Below are 23,942 nucleotides of genomic sequence, written 5' to 3'. Positions count from 1 at the left end.
CACTGCAAGCTCTGCCTCCAGGGTTCACGTCATTCTCCTGCCTCAGCCTCCCGAGTAGCGGGGACTACAGGCGCCCACCACCATGTCCGGCTAAATTTTTTTCTATATTTGTAGTAGAGACGGGGTTTCACCATGTTAGCCAAGATGGTCTTGATCGCCTGACCTCATTGCCCCCCTCCTTGGCCTCCCAAAGTACTGGGATTACAGGCGAGAGCCACCGCGCCCGGCCCTCACCAGCATTTTTTATTTTTTGTCTTTTTCATAATAGCCATTTTAACGGGGATGAGATGATATCTCATTGTAGTTTTGATTTGCATTTATGTGATTAGTGATAGCGAGCATTTTTTTCATATGCCTGTTAGCCATTTGTATGTCTTCTTTTAAGAAAAGTCTATTTAGATCTTTGCCCATTTTTTAAATCAAGTTTTTTTATTTTGCTATTGAGTTTCTTATATATCCTGAATAATTTACTTAATTATTTTTTTCTAGGTGGAAGCCTTGTCAGTTTTGTTTATTTTCTCAAAAAGCTCTTAATTTTGTTGAGCTTTATAATTTGTTTAGACCCTATTTGTTAGTTTTGCTTTGATATTTAATATTTCTTTTCTTCTACTCATTTTGGGTTTAGTTTGCTTTTGTTTCTCTAGCTCCTTGAGGTGCAATGTTAGGCTGTTTACTTCAAATATTTCTACTTTTTAATGCAAGCATTTATTGCTCAAACTTCTCTCTTAGAGCTGCCTTTGCTATATTCCATAGGCTTTTGTGTGTTGTGTTTCCATTTTCATTTGTCTCAAGAAATATTTAAATTTCTTCATTGACCCATTGGTTATTCAGGAGCATGTTGTTTAATTTCCATGAATTTGTACAATTTCCAGAGCTTCTCCTCTTATTGATTTCTCATTTCATTCCATTGTGGTCAGAAAATATAGTTAATTTGATTTTCATTTTTTAAAATGTTTTTAAAACTTGCTTTGCAGCCTAACGTATGACCTATCCTGGAGAACGTTCCATGTGCTGTTAAGAACAATGTATATTCTGGTGCTGTTAAATAGAATGTTCTGTAAATGTCTGTTAGGTCCATTTAATCTGGAATGTGGTTAAACTCTAATGTCTGTTCGTTAATTTTCTGTCTAGATGATCTGTCCATCGCTGAAAGTGAGGTGTTTAAGTCCCTTACTATTATATTGCAGTCTATCTCCCCTTTTAGGTCTATTAATTTTTGCTTGATACATTTTGGTGCTCTGATGTTGGGTGCATGCATATTTGTAATTATTATATCTTCTTTCTGTATTCCCCTTTATCATTACATAATTGCCTTCTTGGTCTCTTTTCACAGTTTTTGACTTAAAGTTTATCTTGTATCATATAAGTTTAGCTACTCATGTTCTATTTTGTTTTCTATTCACAAGGAATATATTTTCTCCTTCCTTTACTTTCAGTCTATGCCTGTTCTTACAGGTTAACTTGAGTCTCCTGTAAGGAGTATATAGTTGGGAGGTACTTAGGATTAGATAAAGTCATCAGGGTAGAGCCCCCAGGATATGACTGGTAGCTTTATAAGAAGAAGAGAGATCTGAGTTGAAGCACTCTTGCCGTCTCACCATGTAATGTCCTCTGCCATGTTGTGATTCACCAAGAAGGCCCTTACCAAATGACAGAACCATGCCCTTGGACTTCCCAGCACAGAGAACTGTAATAAATATATTCCTATCGTTTATAAATTACCCAGTCTGTGGTATTCTGTTACAGCAGCAGAAAACAAACTAAGACAAGGGATCAGAGGCCAGGAGTCAGGTGAATGCAGAATTGGATAATACAGGACAGAGCAAATTTGGGGAAAATAAAGGAAACTAAGGAAATTATAATGTTAACAGAACTAGGTTACCTGTGACTTTTCACTATTGGGTGCTTGGTACGTAATGAGTTGATTAAAAGGATATGAGCAGGATATATAGTGGAGCTATCTGGCTAGTGCAATTTTATTCATTTTATAATACAGCCTACAAGGATCCCATGACCCTGGAAACAAGGGCTCAGGCAAGATTGCCACCCCTGCAGAAGCCGCATCTCTATAATTCAGCCAAGTAGCTACTATTTGACCTGATTGTTACCTTTCAACAGTCTTTTCACTGAGTCATTATCTCCTCTTTCTGGTTCTAAGTCTTTTATTCTCAAATATTTAAATAAAGTTAGGAGAATTCAACTCCATAGGAAAAGCAAGGAAAGAGAAAAAGTCTAACAGCATATCAAATGGCCACAATACGTGTTTTGTAATCTAACAACTAGGATTTCAGTTACATATATGACATCAGTAGATATTTACATTCATCACAGCTCAGTGAAGGAGACTATGAGAATTAGCACATTCTATGGATTGGCATCAGCATGGTGCTAAGCAATGTAGAAGACGCATAGCTGAATCATATGCGGTACCTGTTTTCATGGAATTCATATCTAGTGCAATCAAGTGCTGTAACTACAGGCACCCTCATTTTTAAACCCTAAATCAGAACACACAGTGGGACTGAGGACTTCAATTTCTCTTGTGGTGCCAGAGGCAGTCTGGAAAGTAAAGTTTGGAGGCTGAAATACTGAAGTTTCTGGGACACTTTGATGGTTGTGCTCAGGGACTGACTGACAAACTTCATCCTTCTGTGCCATTCAGATGAATTGCTTCAAGCAGCCTTGGCTGATTTTTCAATGGAAAAACAATAATGAAAGCAATAATACTCCTCCTGTGCATGGCACTTCACTGTATATAGAGAGCTTTCACATGCATTATCTCCTTTGAGTTTCACAGCAAGCCTGTGACATGTGCAGGGAAGGCATTGTTATCTCCATTTTCCAGTTGATGGCACCGGCTCAGAAAGTGAGGTTAACTATCTTGTCCAAGATCATGTACATAGAGAAGGGCAGAACTGGGATCCAAACTTAGGATTTCTGATTCCCAGCTCTTCTACTATACCAGAATGTTAAAGAACCAGAGAACTGTAAAGAAGAAAGGCCTTCCGTATTACCGGGGGCTCTAAGAAGGTTCCTTGGAGTAGATAGGATTTGAACTTCAATGAGAAGAATGGGAAGTTCTTTTGTCACAGATCCAGAGGAAAGAAAGGGCCCTGGAGAAAGAATGGTGTGAGCAAAAGATGGCCAAAAAAAGCACGGGGGATGACATCAGGACTGAGAGCAGTTCACTGGGGCTGCAGGGGAACAAAATAAAAGCAGTGTTGAGAATGAGGGTAAGAGGAAACTTGTGAAGGACTTTGACATTTAGGGCAGAAAAGACCAGACCTTTATGGTCTTTGGAAACTATGGAAGGTTTGAGATGATCAGAGGTCAAGGTCACTATGTTGTGTTTTATGGAGCCTAAGCTGGCAGCAATGTGAATATACTGGGGAGGTGGCAGTTTGGCCTATATAGGAAATGGAGCTTGAGGGAGTTGCCGAAGACCAAGCGTATTAGATTTTCAGCCACTGTTCATTGGACACTTCTCACTTTCTCTTAATAGAAAAACAAATTGACAACCTGAATTGCATTAGTGTCCATTCATTGACAACTGCTGTTTTCAGTCTGGTCTTGTGACACTGCATTACTTTTGTTACGCACTGGACTCAGGAAAGCTCCTGGTCCCTTGTGACCACCTGAAACAAAGCTCACATTCCTCTGACCTTTCAAGTAAATCATTGTTAATAAATACGTTTACTCTGTAAACATGTGAGAGCTTTCAACAGCTCTATTTTAAAGAATATTTTTAAAAATTGTGAATTGCAAAGACATGCAACAAACCTAAGTGTCCATCAACCAATGAGCGGATAAAGAAAATGTAGTATATATACACCATGGAATGCTACTCAGCCATAAAAAAAGGAACAAAATGTCTTTTGCAGCAACTTGGATGGAGTTGGATGCCATTATTCTAAGTGAAGTAACTCAGGGATGGAAAACCAAATACCATATGTTCTTACTTATAAGTGAAAACTAAGCTATGAGCATGCAAAGGCATACAGAGTAATATAATGAGCTATAAAGTCTCAGAAGGGGGATGGTAAAAGGAGGACAAGAGATAAAAAATGATATATTGGGTACAATGTACACTACTCAGGTGATGGGGGCACTAAAGTTTCAGACTTCACCACTATACAATTCACCCATGTAGCCAAAAACCATTTGTACCCCAAAAGCTATTGAAACAGAAAACTTTCAAAATATTTGTGTGAATTTTCTGGGGAAAAAGGGCCATTGAAAATGGATTAAGGTGAGTTGTTAGCAGATAGATGGAATGACATTTTACACAAAGAAAACAGGCACAATAACACATTTGAGACTTGATTGTTTAAATTATAGTCCTTTTCTCAGTGGTCAGATGGAATAAAAGGTCAGAGTCACCATTTTCTCCACAGAATGCTGCTGAAGTTATAATTTTAATATGGATGGATTCCATAAATAAAAAGATGTTTTACAGTGTTCTATAAACTAGCTTCTGTTAGAATAGCAAATGTTCAAGTCATTTAAGATATTAACTATGACTCAGTGCACATTTAAGATAATCAAAACACTAACAATGAACTCTTTGAATCTGAATATTAGGAATGTAGAGAGGGGTAGTTTTGGAAGGTCCAGAAACTTTGTTCACATGATGAACACTAGCCCAAAGCACTGCCTGGATAACAACATCAGTGATTCTCACTTCATGTGGTCTGGCCGCTACTTCTTCACCTACCAAATATATTAAATGCAATTCATTTTCTTGACTTATTTTAAATGTTTATCCTTCCCTTAAAGGACTATTTAAACTTTCAAAATATAGTGTGTTATAACATGAGGAAGGCATTGAAATGTCATCTTTATATAGCTCTGGTAAATAGTGGGAGATTTGCCCTCAGTCTACAAAATCTTCAATGATCTTGCCTATGATCTACTACTTCATAGGTGAGTGGAATCAATACTAACTTGATGGACAGTAATTCTTCACATGAAAATACTGTGGGAAAAGGTTTCTTTTTGCCACAGCTTGCAAATTCCTCACAATCACCTTCCATTCCTAAGAAATTGGCCTTTGCACCACAAGTGTCTTCATATACTTGCTCTTGAATATCTGACCTTAATTGGTAAGAACATACCTATACATGCACAGGTATCAAAATATATTTGACTGAGGAGCCTGACTTTAAAGAAACATGGAGTAACGAAGGAGGGTAGCACAGATGAAATGTGAGAAATGGGAGGAGAGCTAGAGAAAAAGAGATGAAGGAGTAACAAAGAGATGGACAGAGCTGGAAGAGACAGTCTTACCTTCACTGTTCTCATGAATTATTTAAGCTGGTTTAGTATTCAAACATTTAAGGTAATTGACAAAAGCAAAGCTGAAGTCTTGGACCTGTACTGGCCAAAATATTAGCCACTAACTATATGTGGCCATATAAATTTAACTATACATTAATTAATATCAAATACAATGAAAAATTCAGTTTTCTATTCAGATTAGCCACATTTCAAGTGCTCAAGAGTCATATGTGACGAGTGGCTATCATATCAAATAGCAGCGATCATAGCAAAAAGTGTGGATGTGGAGCATTTCTATCATCATAGAAAGTTCCAGTGCACAGCATTGTCCTAAACCATTATTTCAGACATGACTTGATGGACCTCCCATAACACTGCCAGGCCACTTCCTTCTGCACGTCTGTTCTCTCTGCCTCAGAACTTACCTCTGTGTAAATTTAATCTACTTTCCAACCTGTTTAATCTCTATCGGCTAGCTGCCCCAGTGTTCTTAATGTTAGATTACTTGATGGTTTCAATCAACAATGATGATAACAATAGTTAACATTTACTGAAGACTTATTATGCTTGTACCAGGTTCTTCTAAGCATTAGATTTATATAATATATTCAATCATCACAACTCATTTTACAGAGGGGGAAACTGAAGTAACAAGAGGTTAACACTGCCTCCAAAGTCATACTGCTAGCAGGGGGCAGATCAGTATCCGAAGTGAGTCAGTTTGACCAAATTGCTGAACGTTTTACAGGATTTTGAGAAAATAGAGTAAAAAACAGAGTTATGTACTTTGAGACCCTACAATTAAATCTACAAAAATAGCAAAATTAAGTAAATAGTAAACTATTCCAAAAAAATGATAAACATCAAGAGATTTAGGTACCATAGTAAAAAGTGCATTTTCCACTAATATGGAGCAAGCTTCTCAAATTACAGGTTTTTGAATGAAGACTTGGTAAGTGGTCATCTTACCTGCTTCGCCTGCAAGTAATGTCAAAGCAGATACAAACAAATAACTACTACCATCTTGGCATTCTCTACGTACACACACCCCCGTGTAAAGAAAGGTAAAGGTCAGACCTCTTCTGTGAGAAAAACCCCACCATGACTGGATAAAGAAATTACAATCGTTTAAATATAGGACAGATTAAGGAGACACCATGAGGCAGGAAGCACATTAGTTGGGAAATCAAAATACCTGTATTCCAGTACTGGCTTTGCCACTGGTTAACAAGCATTGGCACCTGGGGTTAGTCCATTCTTTTTTCGAGGTTTCAGTTGGCCCAACAACAAAATAAGGGAGGAGTAGACAAGATCAGAGATTTTCAAATTTCGGTATCTGACTTTCCAAGAATGAGTAGCCTGGTATATCTTCCTACCATTTGTGTATTCCTTTTTTTCCCATTTCAATTTCCACAATGACCTTTTACCCATTTGACAAAAGACAGACAGACATACCTCTCATCCTGAATTTTAGTACGGAGCATTGTACCAGAGGGCAAGCTCCTCTGGGGAACCAAACAACAAAGAAGGAATTCAAGAACATAGAGACTCCTGAAAGAGTCTCTGGAGAGCAAAGCAGAGTGTTTGGGTAAGAAATCATTGATGAGGCAGTGCCTTTATTTCATCCAAGTGACAAACTCATGGCAAGGCTCTGCACCTTAGCTACCTATCTTTGTGTTAGAATTCAGCAGTGAGATGCTTGTCACAGGGGAATATAATGAAATCAGACTCTTTCAAACAGAAAGCCAGTCTGAGTTGGCAGGCTGGTTTGACAATGAGTACTGGTTTCACTATTGAGGTTACATGGCAGACATTTCCCATAAACTAAATGAGTTAATTAAGCAATGCCAAGGCTGTGATAAAAATGTACTTAAAATGTATAATCAATATGCAATGTGCTGAAAGTTATTTCCTTCATAACCACTTAAACTCATGACTAAAATGTATATACATATATCTCAACATAAAGATGTATGAACAGTTACGCAGGTTTTCAAATTTTTTTTTTCCTTTTAGAGGGGATATAAGCAAAAAGAGAAATTGAGGATCACTGAAACAGATATTCTGAAAAGCCTGTCCATCTCTACCAGTCAGTCTGGGCTTCTCTAATGTTCAGAAGCATTTTTTACCCCTTCCTTTCAATCCCTGAGCCAACCCTTACGTGATTTTCAGTCTTCAGAATATATATGACCGGATTCTGCAAATCTCCTTGAAACATGTAGCATCTTACCTTTCAAATTCTTAAGTAGGAATGAAAAAGAATACTACTCCATCTCTCTCCTGGCTCATGAGTGATGATCATAATAATTTTATGTTGTCTTTACCATAAGGACTTGATTAGGGAGAGAATGTTTTCTTTTAAAAACCAAATTTTGCATGACTCGACACTTTGTTCCTGCAATTAGCTACAAAATGGAATACAATTGCTAACACTCTTCCCATGAAACAGCTGCTTGATACATTTTAATAATCTCTAGAGAATAGTAATGATCGTAAGCACTATGGAAGCTTCCAGAAGTGTGGGTTTGTTTTCGTTTTTGTTTGCATTAATGGCAAGGAAAGCATAGAATAAATTTGTGTTCAGGAGAAATACAGGTTGTTTTCTGGATGATAAGAATGAATAGGGTTTGCTTGTAGATACCCATTCATTTTGGTGACTTCTTTATGTATTCAGTTTACAGACAAAAAAAAAAAAGGACGTGAACAAAAATGTCAAATAGAGCAGAGAATATAAATAGGAAGAAGGTTTCCATTCACATATTAAGAAAGAGACATTGAATTCCTATTATGTGCAAGGTCTTGGGTTAAGCACTAGGAGTAGAAAAATACGAATAAGATGCAGTCCCTGCCCTCTACAAGCTCATGTTTCAATATGAGATGAAATCAGACACAAAACTGTCAAGTTTTGTTTATCTCATTCTTATGGCAATGATGCCTTCAGAGTGGAATGCTATGAGACACAGAAAAGGGACATCTGAGGAGATTCTAGGGCCAAAAAGAAAAGCTTTTTGGACAAAGTAATGCTTGTGTGAAGACTGGAAGATTGAGCAAAGAATAGAGGAAAAGGGTAGTCTAGGTAGAGAAACAGCAGGTACAATGGCAAGAGGATGTGAAAGAACCTGGCCCAGTTGGATAAACACAGTTGGAACAAAATTGTGTGCTTACACACACACAAACACACACACACACACACACACACACACACACGAACACAATGGAGGAGGCTTATCCTGATGAGAAATGAGGCAGTTATGAATCAGGGTTCTATATGCTATACTAACGAATGCAAGAATTATTCTGAATAAATGATCCTATTTTGAGCAACCATGTATGTCAGGTATATACCAACATGCTAGGAGTGCATGTGAAGAAATGAAGATGGGTAGGAAATATTCTGTGCATTGTCATTCACCCACAGAGGGTTCCAGAAAATGTTCAATCAGCCTGCACCATCAGGCTATAGTCCAACAGCCCATTTGGACCGCAGCTCACAGAGAGGTAAAAATTGGGAACAAGCCTACCTTATTAAACTCAACTCAATAACCACCCACAGGCAAAACGCATTTAATTCTAACCTTGGTGGCATACCATGAAGCCTTTCTCATACTCAGTCCCCTTACCCTTTTTCTCACATCTTATTTCTCTCTCTCTCACACATATCTCTTGGTTCATCCAATTTCTTTGCTCTTACCACCTGCCTTAATCTGGCTTCCAGAATCAGTCACCAGTTGTTGTTCAGAATCAAGGATCAGACTGGGCATCTGATCAGAGCCAAGCAGTTTGAAAAGGCTTAGAAGAAGAGTCAGAAAGGGTGTGTTAAATACTATTGTTGTGTGGCCACTGTAGTGAGCATGAGGATAGAAGTATAAAACTACTTTAAAGTTCATATGGAACCAAAAAAGAGCCCACATTGCGAAGACAATCCTAAGCCAAAAGAACAAAGCTGGAGGCATCACGCTACCTGACGTCAAACTATACTACAAGGCTACAGTAACCAAAACAGCATGGTACTGGTAGCAAAACACAGATATAGACCAATGGAACAGAACAGAGCCCTCAGAAATAATACCACACATCTACCATCATATGATCTTTGACAAACCTGATAAAAACAAGAAATGGGGAAAGGATTCCCTATTTAATAAATGGTGATGGGAGAACTGCCTAGCCATATGTAGAAAGCTAAAACTGGATCCTTTCCTTACACCTTATACAAAAATTAATTCAAGATGGATTAGAGACTTAAATGTTAGACCTAATACCATAAAATCCCTAGAAGAAAACCTAGGTAGTACCATTCAGGACATAGGCATGGGCAAGGACTTCATGTCTAGAATTCAGGGAATTCCTCAAGGATCTAGAACTAGAAATACCATTTGACCCAGCCATCCCATTACTGGGTACATATCCAAAGGATTATAAATCATGCTGCGATAAAGACACATGCCCCATATGCTTTTTTTTTTTTTTTTTTTCCAGGTTCCAAATGTGTTTTTATTCCATTTTTGATGACTATAAATAAGTGTTTCCACTATGGAAAAGAAGTTAGCACAGTACATTTTCATGACTGGGGAATGGATTTTCTGAAGTCATCTTCAATAGGGCAAAAACTTAAGAGACAAAAAAAAAAAAAACCTGAAAGTTGAATTCAGTTCTTTATATAACGTCCCTTGTAAAAAGAAAGAATAAAACAACAAAAAAGAGGGGCAGGGTAAAATTTTTTTTAAAAAAAAAAGGAAAGGAGAGGAAAAGGAAATAAATAAGACGATTTATTGCTTCTCCTCGCATCCTCCTTGGTCTCCTCCTTCACCGAGAGAGCTTCTAGCTTTTCCGCCACTTTTTCAGCATGATCATTTTTGCCTGATCCTGCTTTCTTTTCTCTCTCTTCGATCTCTTTCCTGCATTCTTCAAACTTTGTTTTAAATTTCTGTGCATTCTCAGCATTCAGGAAGCGGATGGCCAGCAGCTCTGGCTTGGGGCACTCGTCGGCGAAGTCAGCGTGGGTGTTCCAGACCCAGGCACGGTCACTACCTGCGTTGGGCTTCAGCTCCATCATCGGCGTGATGTAGTGGTTGGCACAGATCTTCAGGGTCTTGTCCCTCCGCATGAGAAGGCGGATGGCCCCTTTCTCCTTGTGCTTCAGGAGCTTGACATCACCAGTGCCTCGCTCCTTCCATTCTGGGAGATCGTTCTCTGAGGCAAATCGGAACAGTTTTGCCCGCATTTTAAAAAGTTCCTCTTCATCTTCTTCCAGCGTTTTAATTTCTTGCTCAGGAAGAGAAACTATTGGCTCAAACTGAGGGTCATGGTTGGATTCGTCTGTATTCTCAGTGGAAGTATCATGGTCCTCATGAGTGTCCTTGGCGGCCGCCATGGGGGCGCGGCGGCGGCGGCGGCTCGGCTGGGTCGGTCGTCGCTGGCTCCGCGGCCTCTGGGTGGCTACTCGTAGCTCCTTCCCTCCGCGTCTGGCGCCGGCGCCTCCCGCCCGCCCGCTCTTCCCTCCGCCCCGCCCCACATATGCTTATTGCGGCACTATTCACAATAGCAAAGACTTGGAACCAACCCAAATGTCCATCAATTATAGACTGGATAAAGAAAATGTGGCACATATACACCATGGAATACTATGCAGCCATAAAAAAGGATGAGTTCATGTCCTTTGGAGGGACATGGATGAAGCTGGAAACCATTATTCATAGCAAACTATCACAAGGACAAAAAACTCAAACACCACATGTTCTCACTCACAGGTGGGAACTGAACAACGAGAACACTTGGACACAGGAAGGGGAACATCACACACCAGGGCCTGTCGTGGGTGAAGGGAAGGGATAGCATTAGGAGATTTATCTAATATAAATGACGAGTTAATGGGTGCAGCACACCAACATGGAACATGTATACATATGTAACAAACCTGCATGTTGTGCGCATGTACCCTAGAACTTAAAGTATAATTTTAAAAAAAGAGGTACAATTAACAGTGGAGGACATGGTTAATGGGGTAGAATGGCCTCAGCTCAAGTGGCTTTTTCTAGTTGAAGGATATAATCAAGGTTGGGAGAAGGCTGTTAAGGTCAGGAATGTAGGTGTGACCAGAGAGAGGTGGGAAACAGGTCTGGGAAATTTATCTGAGTTGTTGGGTATCGTCAGGATTCAGAGATATGATTTTGTTAAGGGATGTAGTTGTGCTTGGAATATAGTGAAAGGTGAAAGATGCAATGCTACAAGGGACAGGGAGCCATTATACTGTTTCTTTGTTTCTCTGATTTCAAGCTCTACCATTGTCTGTACTTTACCAACATTCTCAGTCCTTCCTCTATGAAATTATTTCCTTTTCCAGTCCCTCCACACAGTCAGGACACACCTATGCTAAAGAAAACAAAAGAGGACAAACCCCAAATCAGAAGGTATGTATTTGAATGAGGAACAGATTGTTGCTAGTGGGGGAAAATGGCTTCTGCATTTAGTAATGCATTTCTGCATGGAGACTCGGGATTCATAGAGGAAGTTTTAACAAGAAAGACTGAAGAAATAATCATTTCAGCTAAATATGATAGAATCCATGCCCTCACAGACTGGTAGAAGAGAAACTTTAATACATATGATTTAGTGGCAGAGCAGTCATCAGCACAAACTGGAGTGGGAAAAGAATGCCCAAGGAATCAGAAGGCCAAGGTTCTCATCTGGGCTCTGCCACCAGATAGTTAGAGTCTTTGGGCAAATAACATTCTTCTTTGTCTTCTTTGACCATCAATTTCTCCATCTCTAAAATGGGATTTGATTGGCCTTTCCCTGTTGATTTTGATGGTGAACATCTTTTCATATACCTGTTGGCCATTTATATGTCTTTTTCTTTGGAGAAATATCTATTTAAGCACTTTGCCAATTTTTAAGTGGTAATATTTGGTTTTTGCTATTCAGTTGTAGGAGTTCTCTACATATTTTGGGTATTAACCTTGTATCACATATACGTTTGCAATATTTTCTTTCATTCCGTACGTTGCCTTTTCACTGTATTATTTCCTTTGCTGTACAGATGCTTTTTACTTTGATGTAATCCCATTTGTTTATTTCTGCTTTTGTAACCTGTACTTTTAGTGTAATATCTAAGAAATCATTGCCAAGATCAATGTCAAGAGGCATTTTCCCCATGTTATCTTCTGGGAGTTTTACAGTTTCATATTTTACATTTAAGAGTCTTTTTTTAGTTGATTTTTGCAAGTGGTGAGAGATAGGGGTCTAATTTTATTCTTTTGCATGTGGTTATACAGTATTCCCAGCATCATTCATAGAAGAGGCTATTCTTTCCCCATTGTGTATTCTTGGCACCCTTATCAAAGATCAGTTGAATATATATATATATGAGTTTATTTCCGGGAAATGTAAATCAAGACCACAGTGAGAGATCATACCACACCTGTTAGGATGGCTACTATCAAAACAAAACAAAACAAAACGAAAGCTACCAAGTATTAGTGAGAATGCAGAGAAATTGGAACCTATATACACTGTTGGTAGGAATGTAAAATGGGGCAGCTACTATGGAAAGCAGTATTGAGGTTCCTCAAAAAATTAAAAATAGAACTACCATATGATCTAGCAACACCATTTTTGAGTATTTACACAAAAGAATTAAAATCAGGATCTGGAAAAAATATTTGGATTCACATGTCCATTATAGTATTATTCACAACAACCAAGATATGGAAATAACCCAAATGCCCATCGATAAATGAATGAATAAAGAAAACTTGGTGTAGACATACGATGGGATGGTGTTCAGCATTCAACTGGTATAAAGTTTCAGTTATGAAAGATGATTAAGTTCTAGAGATCTGCTATAACATTTTGCATATAGTTATATAAATTTGCCTATAGTTATCAATACAGTAGAATGCACTGAAAATTTGTTTAAAAAGACGGTCTCATGGTAAGTGTTTTACCACAATTGCAAAAATGAGGAGTTTTGACTATGAGCAATAAAGATCAGAGCTAGAAGAAACCTCAGCATTTTGTTTATGGTTTTGTTTTGCTTTGTTTATTAAGAAGAAGCAAGGTAGGGTGGGCGCAGTGGCTCACACCTGTAATCGCAGGACTTTGGCAGGCCAAGTCAGGCAGATCACTTGAGCCCAGGAGTTTGAGACCAGTCCAGCCAACATGGCGAAACCTTGTTTCTACTAAAAATACAAAAATTAGCTGGGCATGGTGGCACACGACTGTAGTAGTAAGTACTCAGGGGTCTGAGGCAGAAGAATCGCTTGAACCCGGGAGGCAGAGGTTGTAGTGAACCGAGATTGCACACTGCACTCCAGCCTCCAGCCTGGTGCTAGAGTGGATTCTGCCAAAACAAAGAAGAAAGAAGAGAGAAAGACGAAAGAAAAGAAAGGCAGAGAGGAGGAGGAAGGAGGAGGAGGAGGAGGAGGAGAAGGAGGAGGGGAGGCGAGAAGAAGAAGAAGAAGAAGAAGAAGAAGAGGAAGAGGAAGAAGAGGAGGAAGAGGAATAAGAGGAAGAGAAGAAGAAGAAGAAGAAGAAGGAGAAGAAGGAGAAGGAGAAGAAGAAGAGCGAGAGGAGGAGGGGGGGGAGGGGGGAAGGGGAAGGGGGAGGAGGGGGAGGGGAAGAGAAGAGGAAGAAGTAGAGGAGAAGAGGAAGAGGAGAAGAGAAGAAGGAGGAGGAGGAAGAGGAGGAAGAGGAGGAAGAGGAGGAAGAAGAGGAAGAAGAGGAAGTGAAGCAGCAGCAAGGTAAAGGTAAAAATGTACTGAGGTTCTATGTCAGTTCTCTACGTGTGTGTTTTTTATTATTTTTGTATTTTTTAAGAGCAATGAGGCAACACTGACATCAGTTCTCGCTTACAATGAAAGTACAACTGGAGATGTTCCCCAGTCACAAAAATTACCTACAGTACAAATAGGATAAAGGCAGTTTGGGGGAATATTAATGATATCACACTTAATCTCCTACTGTCTTTTAGTTAGGTAGTAGCTCCCTCCAAAATAACTCAAATGATGCAGCGCTACGTTTTTCATGCTTACCCTGATGACACCCTTGTGAAGTACGGAAACAAAACATCAGCATCCTCCATTAGGCCTATGTGGAAGGAAAAGTTTAGGCTGTGTCTAGATCACACCGAATATGTTGTGACGAGGAACTAAATGTTCCACAGATTTACAGAAAGGAACTGATGTCCTGGATTTTGGTTTTGGTTTCTGTTGGTTTTTCACCAGCTAAGCTAACAAGCTTCATAGAATCAGAGTTTTACAGAAACACACAGAGAGGAGAGGACAGTGAATAGTGGCAGAAATGGGATGAGGGTTCAAGTCGGCTGTCTCTATCTATGGCTTTCCACCATGCCCCTGCCTGCCTCATATTTCTGTTAAACAGGATGGAGTTTCCTGTGATAACACCTCCTCAATCATTCTGGTTTTTTACAGAGATTAAAAATAAAAGTGATTCTTAATCTAAATACCCTAGCAGCCTCTGAGTACAATTTAGAAGATGAGATATATCAGTAGCCCAACAGGCTGGAAAGCTTGAAAGTGCTTCCAGGTTTTGCACAAGGTCATACTGGACTATTCTCAAACTCCAAGACAATGGTGACCTAACAAATATGAGTGATTACTGGATGTGGTTTCTAATTTGCCTAAGTGTCTTATCACTTAGTCTTAAAAAAAATGGTTTAGGCCGGGCACGGTGGCTCAAGCCTGTAATCCCAGCACTTTGGGAGGCCGAGACGGGCGGATCACGAGGTCAGGAGATCGAGACCATCCTGGCTAACACGGTGAAACCCCGTCTCTACTAAAAATACAAAAACTAGCCGGGCGAGGTGGCGGGCGTCTGTAGTCCCAGCTACTCGGGAGACTGAGGCAGGAGAATGGCGTCAACCCGGGAGGCGGAGCTTGCAGTGAGCTGAGATCCGGCCACTGCACTCCAGTCCGGGCGACAGAGCGAGACTCCACCTCAAAAAAAAAAAAAAAAGGTTTAATTATTACTCAAACTATTGTTGTTAGAAAATAAGTAAACAGTAAATAAAAATATTATTTTCTCAGCAGAATGCCTAGCATTGGAATAATTTTATTAGGAGAGACTATCATTTTTGATGAATAAAAGCCATCTGGTAATAAAATTAAATGTGACATTTTTTCTACAAGATGCCTTGAGAGATGAAAAGACTGCTAGTATATGTAATCTATATAGATACCATATAATTTGGCTACTTGATAAAAACCCAGCACCCTGCTTATAATCAACTCTTGATTCTGACGTTTTACATGCATTACTTCATTTTATTTTTACAACCAGACAACTTGGCACTATTATTACACCCATTTGACAGATGAAAACCTGGGGCATAGGGAAGTTAACAAAGTCAACTAAAGTCACATAGTTAGTGAATGATAGAGATAAAATTCAAACTCAAATAGACTAGCTCCTATGTCTATGTGCCTGGAAATGTACCAGTGGTAGGATTGTTTGTCTTTAATTTTTTGCCCTATAAGGGCAATGGAGTTCAGCTCCATCTCCATGCCTGATCATGGTAATTGCAACCAAAGAAGCACTTTGAACTCATCTATCACAATTTCTTTCATTTTGCCCATGAGAACACTGAGGACTAAGCCAGGTTCAAGATCAAACAATGAGTGAATGGCAGATCCAGGAATTGAAACTATGTGCCATTACCTCACACTTCTCCAGCCTGAATTTCTTCAACTACAATATGCACTTGCCCTCTACTGGGTTAGCAAATCCAGTTAATCACTGCTTCAGCAGCAGCATGTATTACCCCAACATGGGAGGAAGGAGGGTACATTTTCCCACAAAATGGAAACATTTAAAAAATTGTTTTAGAGATGCAGTCTTGCTATGTTGCCTAGGCTGCATTTGAACTCCTGGGCTCAAGCAATCCTTTTGCCTCAGCCTCATGGGTAGCTGGGAGTGCAGAGGCACAGCACTACATCCAGCTGGAAACATTTTTTAAAGAGTAGGCTGCCATACCAACTAAATAAATTTGCTCTAGAATAAATTTCTATAAAGCAACCTGATTTTCCCATTGAATCCATTTTAAAAATAGAAATGTGTTACATTAGATTATCTTGCCACATGATATTATAAAAAGTATATCAAAATAGTCATAGGAAGAAAACATAGAAATTTAACAGAAATAGAACATTCTTAATAATCACCTATTACCTCGTTATCTGTTCATACCAAATATTTAATACTGTTATAATGTTGCTTGTGCGACAAATATTTAAAATAAATGAAACCTGAAAAACCTTCAGAAGAAAGAAGACTGACATAGCTTTGTAAATGTATGTATCATTCTGAAGGCATGTAAGGAGTTAAATGGCCCAGCCACACTTCAGTTCCTCTACATACTGAGGAATTGGACATGCTGGCAAGAGACGCCATCTCTGAAGTGTAGCACAAATGTTGTGTCACATCCATAAAGGTAGCAGTAGTGTTGGCAGATGTCAGAGTAAGCATTCAGTTTTTATAGAAATCTAATTATTTTAAATATTCAGATCTCCCTGGGTCACTGTTTGCTCTGCCCCATCCTTTCCCTTTCCTTATAGTGTTCACTCTTAGACTCTGTTCCTACTCTACTGATAAGCCTCTGGGTTATTCTGAATACTCTGCCAGAACTGCTGTAACCAGCATCAGCGGCAAAATGGAAGGTGCAAATCCTGCAAGTAGCTCCAGATGTGCAGTTCGATGGAGGGAACTCATGGCTTAAATTCATTTAATTAAATTTTAAAATTCAAAACTGGATAATTTTCAGCTAAAGTAAAGCTTTGGCTGATGTTCATTTTGTTGAATAATCTTAACATTGACCAAAATGACTTCTTAATGACTCAGACAGTAGATGAAGTTCTGATCCAAATGATGTATAAAAAATGTTAACACTGGAAATTTAGCTGATGATAATATTAGTCAGCTATATCAGGGGAAATTAGTGCATTATTGAACTCATATTGCAAATTTCTTAGGGATCATGGTGAAGTTAACATGTGTTTTCTTAACAGCTATTACGCAGCTTTTGGCTATAGAATACGAGTACATTATGATGATAAACTAAGCATATATAAAACATGCTATTCATTTGTGAGTTCATTCTCAATGTTGATGAGGGGACAAAAACATAATCTATATGACGTCCTTAGTAACCTACAATACCTTGGAGGATAGGAATGAATTTTCTCATTACAATAATAAAAATAGCCTATTGTTTTATTGTTACACATAAAAATAATAGTTTGAATTGTACAGCTTAATTATGCTCTCTCTGGTTTTCACTTGTTCCCTAGTTTCCAACAACAAGCAGAATCATTTTCCACCTAACTCACTATATGATCTTTCACAGTTCCCTTGGTGGACTCTTACATTTACACTCCTTGCCTAAATCTTGGTCTTCCAAAATCTCCTTTATTAACACCTTCCTCTTCTTTCTCTATACTCACTCCTGCTGTGAGTATCATCTGCTCCCTGTCTCCAACTAGCCATATGCTAACATCTCTCTTTAATCACCTTATTTTCTGTAGCAGATGAATTTGGCAATTAACTCAGAAAATCAGATTTCTAATTCTTAGTACAGGTTAAAAGGCGTATACCATGTGTTTCCTAAATATTTGTTGAATGAACGAATGAATAACTGAATGCAATCTATGCTATATAATGATGAGCTATTATCATAGGCTCCTCAGCTGGGATCTCTAAATCATGTTCTATAAAAATGTAGGAAAGCCCACAGATTGAAAATTTATCAAAATTTGTTACTATTTTTCTAAAAGGCTCCAGGTTCTGAATGTACATATTCTCATTCAAAATAGCTTTTCTCTGCCATTAGTATGCAGAGGGAGTATGCAAGCATTAGTATATATGACTGCAACATGTGCATCACACAGAAAGCCCAAACTTCCTTTAGCTCTGGAACACACAAACATCATTTACTACTTACGTGAATGGGACAGTCAATCTACCTAGCTGCCTCATTTTAAAATACAATCAAAGAAAGCAGGAGCTGAAACTAGCATAGAGTTTTGAGGTTTAAGTAAAGAGTGAAAGAGACAATTGCACACCATTGCGTCATTCCGAGCAGGCTTGCTGGTATCTTCCTTATTGTAGCTCATCTTTTAATACATTTTTGTACTTCATTGGCTCAACACTAGAAAATACACACAAATATCCTGAAGATTGCTGAGAACAGAAATTAAGAATGACTAAGTATTCGTTTTAGAAAGATGAGGGCTAAGGTTTTATACTCTAGCTCTTAACATGTATCCTTGGCTGTTGGCTACCACTTATAGATGAGTAAAATATATGCTACACTGAGTTGGGAAATAAGTTTATTCTCTTATGTTAATGATATGTTTGTTTTAATATCTGCAACCAGGAACAATGAAAAGAAGAAACTAAGAGACAAATGGCATCTGTATTTAACTACCAGAAAGGCCTCTTTAGAAACTGGATCAAAATGAAAACTTCCCTCCCTAGAAGCAAGTTTGTCAGTATGGAAGGACTCCATTTTGAAACTGATTTGGTATCCTGGGATTTTATTTTGCTGCCGAGTTGTACTGGCCAGAATACCACGAGGTTATGGTGATCACAACCACATTTCTTACCGGATTTCCCTACAATTGAAGTGAACAGCTGGTGAGGCCCACCTTGAACCATTTCCTAACCCAAAATATTCATTTAGAAGGGATCCAGCACCTGGTAGAAACTCAATAAACAGTAACTATTGTTACTAATTTTTCCATATTTAGAAATTCCCAAGCTAAATAAATTTCTTGGTATTGTCATAGATATCTGGAGTAGACAGATTTCATCTGAAAATAACATTCCGAATTAGAGGTCTTGCAGAGATAAAGCTATAACAGTAATCATCACAGTTATGGGAAACAGCACAGACATCTAACCATAATAGGAGACTGATTACATTTGATAGTTGACCCACACAATGATACTATGCAGACATAAAAATCATTATATAAAATGATAATGACATGGGAAAACAATCATAATTACTATTAAGTGGGAAAAAAACAGGTTATACATCTTGTGGAGTTAAATGGCCAGCCTAGAGTTAAACAACTACTTTGAAAAAGCACCAGGAAAGAACCAAGATTCATCCATACCCAAACCGTGTTCATACTATTGTGTCACATTAAAACCCCAAAATTCAAGTTTGGAGTCCCCAAATAAGCTATAATATCCACTGCCTTGAATTAAGTGAAGACTTAGTATAAATTTCCAGGCAGATATTTTTAAAGACTTTATAATAACAAAGGAATGCTGAAAATACGTTTTTGGCATCTTAAAAGAATCCTTCCTGAACAGTATGTCTCAAGGCCTGTAGATTTCCTAATATTTGAAAAAATAGAGACATCCTTTTTTTCCAGAAATACACTGAAAGATAACTTCAGAGTGAGGTATATGTACTGTGGGATTATGTGCAGGGCACTTAATCATAGGGGGCCAAAATTATGGTCTATAAAGGGTAAGATTTGGAGTAGATATTCTCTAAAATCTTCTAGCTTTCTGGGTTAAGATTTAAAAACACAGCCCTTACACCTATGTACACATAAAAATTAATCATTAAAACTAAAAATAATACATAAATAAATAAAAACTTAGCTTTCTGAGTAAAGATGGAGAAACACAGGCTTTATGGTTAGACAGACTTGGTTTTGAATTCTAACCAGAGCCTATGTATTAGTCCGTTTTCACGCTGTTGATAAAGACATACCCGAGACTGGGCAACTTACAAAAGAAAGAGGTTTAATTGGACTCACAGTTCCACGTGGCTGGGGAGGCCTCACAATCATGGAGGAAGGCAAGGAGGAGCAAGTCACATCTTATGTGGATGGCAGCAAGCAAACAGAGAGCTTGTGCAAAGAAACTCCTGTTTTTGAAACCATCAGATCTCATGAGACCCATTCAGTATCACGAGAACAGCATGGGGAAGACCAGCCCCCATGATTCAATCATATCCCACCAGGTTCCTCCCACAACACTTGGGAATTACGGGAGCTACAAGATGAGACTTGAGTGGAGACACACAGCCAAACCATATCAGCCTCCGTTACCCTATGTGGCACCTCTGAGTGAATTGGAAAGCTCTCCCATCAAGGTAGACACAACTCTGTAGGCACATGTAGACAGCCTTTGGGAGAACAAAGTGCTCCTTCCTTGGGAAAAGGCAGTCCCAAGCAAGGGCTCCAGGCTTAGTTAGCAGACCATACGCTGGATTTCAGCTCCCATTACTTCCCTCGGTATGCATCCTTGTGCACTGTGCAACCACAAGCCTCCTTTGAAATGGAGGCTCCAGGCCCAGTGCAGTCCCACAGTTACTAAAGCTCAGAGTCAAACTATCAAGAGGAAAAGATAATAGAGCTGGCCTGAAATTTAGTAGTCGCTAGTCCATTGATGCCCTCTCATGATGTTGTAGCTGTAAAGTGCTAATGGATGCCTGCTACTTGAGAACACTGGGAGAAATATTATTAATGATCACAGAAATAGAGTGCATGCTTTCCTCAATTTGGTGCTTAAAACACAAATTCCTCTCATGGAATGAAATTGGGAACGCTTGCGCCCTTTGAAATAAGTGGTTGTTATTGCTCTCATATATTGCATGCGACTGTGTGCCTGGTACTTTACATATCTTGCAAGAGATATGGAGCGTTCTGGTCAGGACCCTCTTCTTCCAGTCTTGGCTCACTGTGTGACCCTGGGAAAGTCATTGCCCCTCACTGCGCCTCGTTTCCTCCTCTAAATCATTCAGGCATGGGCTAGATCATCTCTAAAGGTCTTTTCAGCTCTGAGTTATATGACTCTATAGCTCTATTTTCTTTTAGAAAATAAGTCAGATCTCTGAATCAGGTGGAGAGTAGGAGGGAAGCAGAAATAGTTTCAGTAACAATGGAGATGGCTGGCATTTTGACGCTCCCTGAACATGACTATATTTTCTTAAAGACAATCAATAAGGGAGAGTTTCGGCAAGTATTTCAAGTAGCTATAAATGTCAGTTGTATAATCTTATGTAATATAACTTATATTACCAGTGACCTCCAGAAACATCATCGTAACGCAGTCTTCTCCCAAATACCCCCAGAAAATAAATACATTTCTGTTTCATCTGTATAACCTCTGTGCTAGATAGTTGAAAAAGTCCACTTTTGCACTGGTTTGCATTCCCATCAGCAATAAAGAGGAGTAATTCTTTCTCCACAGCCTTGCCAAGAGAATATGTTGTCATATTTTTAACTTTTCACCAGTTTGATAGGAAGAAAACAGCATCTTGCTATTGTTTTAATGTGCATTTCTCTAATTATAAGTGAGCTTAGGCATTTTTTCCTCTATTTATGGGATATCTTACATATACATATATATGCACACATATATACACATATGTGTGTATGTGTGTGTGTGTGTGTGTGTGTGTGTGAATTTCCTGCTGTCTTTATTTTTCCCTTTTTTTTGATCATCACTATGCCAACTGGGTGTGATGAGGGTTTTAGTCATTTAGCCCTCGATTTAAGAGTTCTTTATATTTGCGGGATATTAGTCTTTTGTGATATGGTGCAAACATTTTCTTCCTGTTTATCAGTTATCTTTCAATTTTGTTTAGCATGTTTTATAGTGCAATTGTTTTAGTTTCATGTAGTCTATCAATAATTTATGTATTTAGTTATTTTTGCATATGGAATTTCATGTAAATTGAAAAGTTGTAGTTGGAAAGCCTTAAACAACAAACTTTAAGAGGAAATTGTCCATATTTTCTTCTAGCATTTCTGTGGTTTCATTTTTACACTTATTTAGCTGTTCCTTTTGGAGTTCATTATTTTATATAGCATGAAATATAGGGATAATTAAATGGTGGTAATAATAGAGTCCAATCCATATAACAAAATAAATATCCTGGAGTATATACTGACAAAAATAAATAATTGAATAAATAAATAAACGGAGAAGCAGGGCAGATGTTTTTATAGTAGAATTCAAATTAATAAATGTAGAATGAGTGATGTAGATAGAACATTGCTATTGGGCAAACACCACAAAAGTAATTATTGTAGTTAAGAAATGTTAACAGGTGGTAAAAGTAGTGAGCAAAACATATGATGAATAACAGGTATTCATGGTATTTACAGAATCTCAAAGTATTTCCTAACAAAATACGAATTAATACAAAGGGAAAACCAGTATCATCCTTATAATGGAATGAGCTAGTGACAGCACATTTCCCAAGTGATCAAGGTTAACATCACCAGTAAGGAGACACAGAGAAATTATGAACCTCTTGGTATCATGCACTGGGAAAGACACACTTCTGTGTTATCCCTGCCAAAATTCCTAACCTGAATTTAACCATGAGGAAACTTCAGAAAAACTCTCATTGAGAAACATACTGAAAAATATCTTACCAGTTTACCTCAAAAATGTCAAGCTCATGAAAGACAAGAAAAGGCAGAACTGTCACAGCCGAGAAGAGGCTAAGGAGAATGGCAACTAATTGAAACATGAGATACTGGATGAGATCCTCGACCAGGAAAGGAACAGTGGTAGAATAACTGGTGAAATCTAAATAAAATCTGTAGTGTAGGTGACAGTATTGTATCCATGAGTGTCTCCTAGTTTCAATAATTATACTATGGTAATAGAAGAAGTTAAAATGAGGGGAAACTAAGTATGCAGAAAATCTGTACTAATGTTGCCACTTTTCAGTAAGTCTAAAATTATTTCAAAATAAAAAGTTACAAATGTCCCTTTTTGCAATCCAGTCTATTTATCCAAAGTGAACAGCTTAAGAACTGAAGCAGCTCTCATCATCAATGCTTAATGAAAACGTATCTCTAAGACAACAGAGTACTCAAACCTAAACTCTAGCTATTGGTTAACCATCAAAGCTGAATACCATCCCTTCTAGAAACTCATCCCTCATTACACCCAGTTGGCATAGTGATGATCAAAAACACAGATACATAGGAACCAAACCAAATTCTCACGCTTTTTGCACATCATAGCTATATGATCTTAAGTGCCTTAATCTCTTAGAGATATACTTTCCATACCTGTGAAATTGAGACAATCCCCACCTTCCCATAAAGCATAATAAAAATTAAATGACACACCATGTTGTCATAAAGATTAAATGAGTTAAGGTGTAAAAGTGTCTCTTACACTGTCAAGAAACTAGTAGACAACAAGTAGTAACTACTCTTTCCATCAATTTTATTATCATGCTAATTGATCCAACTTTTCCTCTTGGGATCTATGCTTTTAAAATTACTAGAACTATTTCTGGTCATTAGAGATATATGTTTTACCTCCTGTATAATACTAGAGACTACTGGATCCTTGAAATAGCCTCCAGTTTTGCTATTGTCATTTGTTTTAGTATGATCAGACTGCTATAACAAAACACCATATTCTGAGTGGCTTCACAGAGACATTTATTTCTCACAGTCTGAAGCCCGAAAGTCAAAGCTCAGAGTACCAGCACAGTCAGGTTCTGGTGAGGGCTCCCTTCCTGGTTGCAGATAACTGCCTACTTGCTGCATCCTCTGACAACAGAGAGAGGAGGCTCTGGTCTCTATTCCTCTTCTTATAAGGGCACTAATCACATCACAGGTGCCCCAACCTTATGAACTCATCTAAACTTAAGT

At 38.4% G+C, this 23,942-nt stretch overlaps 2 protein-coding genes across 4 annotated transcripts in view; both read right to left on the bottom strand.

The window, feature by feature from the left end:
- Positions 1 to 23,942, bottom strand: part of FGF13 (fibroblast growth factor 13) — a 573,118-nt gene that overhangs the window by 334,432 nt on the left and 214,744 nt on the right. The gene's annotated exons all lie outside the window — the stretch shown is intronic.
- LOC117077386 (ran-specific GTPase-activating protein-like) lies at positions 9,859 to 10,783 on the bottom strand. The gene has a single exon (XM_033201060.1). It carries the CDS (start codon positions 10,649 to 10,651, stop codon positions 10,001 to 10,003), a length of 651 nt encoding a protein of 216 aa, XP_033056951.1. The 5' UTR covers positions 10,652 to 10,783; the 3' UTR covers positions 9,859 to 10,000.

This window comes from Trachypithecus francoisi, unplaced genomic scaffold (genome assembly GCF_009764315.1).
Source record: "Trachypithecus francoisi isolate TF-2019V2 unplaced genomic scaffold, Tfra_2.0 Lachesis_group6, whole genome shotgun sequence".
Classification (NCBI taxonomy): Eukaryota; Metazoa; Chordata; class Mammalia; order Primates; family Cercopithecidae; genus Trachypithecus; species Trachypithecus francoisi.
Note: the sequence above shows the minus strand (reverse complement) of the source record. Positions and strands in the feature narration are given on the sequence as shown.

What these genes read in the sequence shown, in the direction of transcription:
- LOC117077386 (XM_033201060.1), bottom strand. Translation starts at nt 10,651, where the DNA reads ATGGCGGCCGCCAAGGACACTCATGAGGACCATGATACTTCCACTGAG.